The sequence below is a fragment of the Camelina sativa genome, chromosome 20, assembly GCF_000633955.1.
Source record: "Camelina sativa cultivar DH55 chromosome 20, Cs, whole genome shotgun sequence".
Taxonomy (NCBI): domain Eukaryota; kingdom Viridiplantae; phylum Streptophyta; class Magnoliopsida; order Brassicales; family Brassicaceae; genus Camelina; species Camelina sativa.
In genome coordinates this window covers 22,732,349-22,733,838 of record NC_025704.1, presented here as the reverse complement: position 1 = coordinate 22,733,838, position 1,490 = coordinate 22,732,349, and the positions used below count along the sequence as shown (strand labels likewise).

Genomic DNA, 1,490 nt, shown 5'->3' with positions numbered 1-1,490 from the left:
TATATATATGTTTCAGTCCTCTGTTTCTAAAGTACACACACTAAACATTAATATATCTGCAGAACAGAAGTAGCAACAGCAAATTAAATTTGATTTAAACCACGACTTGTATATTTACAACCAGACTTCTTGTTGTTAAAGTTAAACTATCAAACTGAAATGGTCTCTCTATTTGAATCAGATGATCTCCTAACATTCTCATAACTCCAAAAAATTGACCATATTGAGTGGCTTTCGTACTTACATTCAGTTAACTTTTGTCACTTTTACTATTTTAGCTGTGTAATCTGTGTCTTCAAACTGCATTCCGTTACCTGCATAGTTTAAAGATAAATCCCCAAATTTCTAGTTACAGAATGGATCAAAATTTAGATATCGTACCTGCAGAGCTGAGATTGTGTTTAGGAGGTCCCGGCACACGTCGAGCATCCTTTCCTCCTTGACACTTACACTGCCAAGTTCTGCTGCCAAGCTGCTTATCTTCCCAACCTGAGAAAATGGGATTCACTTTTTAGTATATAAATATGAATAACTTATCGACGCAAATCCTCTTCTCACAATCACGTAGTGCTGACAAAATTATGGAACAAAGTAATTTAGACCGGATATTAAGACACTAATCATAATCAGAGAATAATGCGTAAACGAAGATAGTGGACTATTCACTTGACTGCAAGAGGAGATGGGCGCAATTAAACAAGAAGGGATGTGCTCTGTCAACTCAGTACATTGCTTACTCTCTATTTGTCTTAACATTTCCGTGTAGGTGTTAAAAATTGCAGCTACACACTATTGAGTTCGGCAGTAAAAAAATAAACACGACGAGGGAAAAGATTGGGTCACCTTTGGCAGCAACAAGCATATGGAAGATGCCATTGCCTGCATAACATCAACTGCTGAGCAAATGGCATCCTTAACACTTTGTACGTTTACCTGCATATGGTATCATCATCAGCAAGCATAACATATGTTTTCTCAATACAGTACTATAGGCAATACGTGTGAGTAAGAGTCAAACCATTGCCCCGCAATCAACAGGTAGACAAAGCGTGCTGCCTTTCAACGCTTCAGCAGCTCCTACCAAAGAACCCATGTAATCCCGTTCCATAACCAACCACTCTTCTAGATGTCCCATCTATATATTTGCACGAAAAAAAATTAACTTTCTTGCTAAGTAAGATCCAATTTGGAGAAGGTCCCAAAGCTATAAGAGGCAGAACATACAAATGAACCTAAAAGGGAAAATCACTCCTATAAAAATGTTACTTAAAGAGCACAGGGGGATAAGGCAGTTCAAGATATATAAAAAAAGCGGATTAACTTACCTGCNTGTTTTTCACTTTGTATATACATTTAATGTTCTTGTGACTTCAAAACTTTGGTAATGTCTCTGAAATGATCCAAAATGGTTTATCCTTCGGGTCATTTGCTGCTCTCTCTACATGTTTCCTTACTCCACAAGCCGATGTTGTACACTTATAGTAGCTCCT

The 1,490-nt window shown here is 37.5% G+C and overlaps 1 protein-coding gene across 1 annotated transcript; it reads right to left on the bottom strand.

The window, feature by feature from the left end:
• Positions 75-1,131, bottom strand: LOC104771457 (QWRF motif-containing protein 9-like). Its single transcript, XM_010495984.2, has 4 exons — positions 1,019-1,131; positions 844-933; positions 382-489; positions 75-314 (listed from the first exon to the last, which is right to left on the bottom strand). The coding sequence occupies exons 1-4, from the start codon at positions 1,106-1,108 to the stop codon at positions 270-272; spliced, it is 333 nt and encodes a 110-aa protein (XP_010494286.1). The 5' UTR covers positions 1,109-1,131; the 3' UTR covers positions 75-269.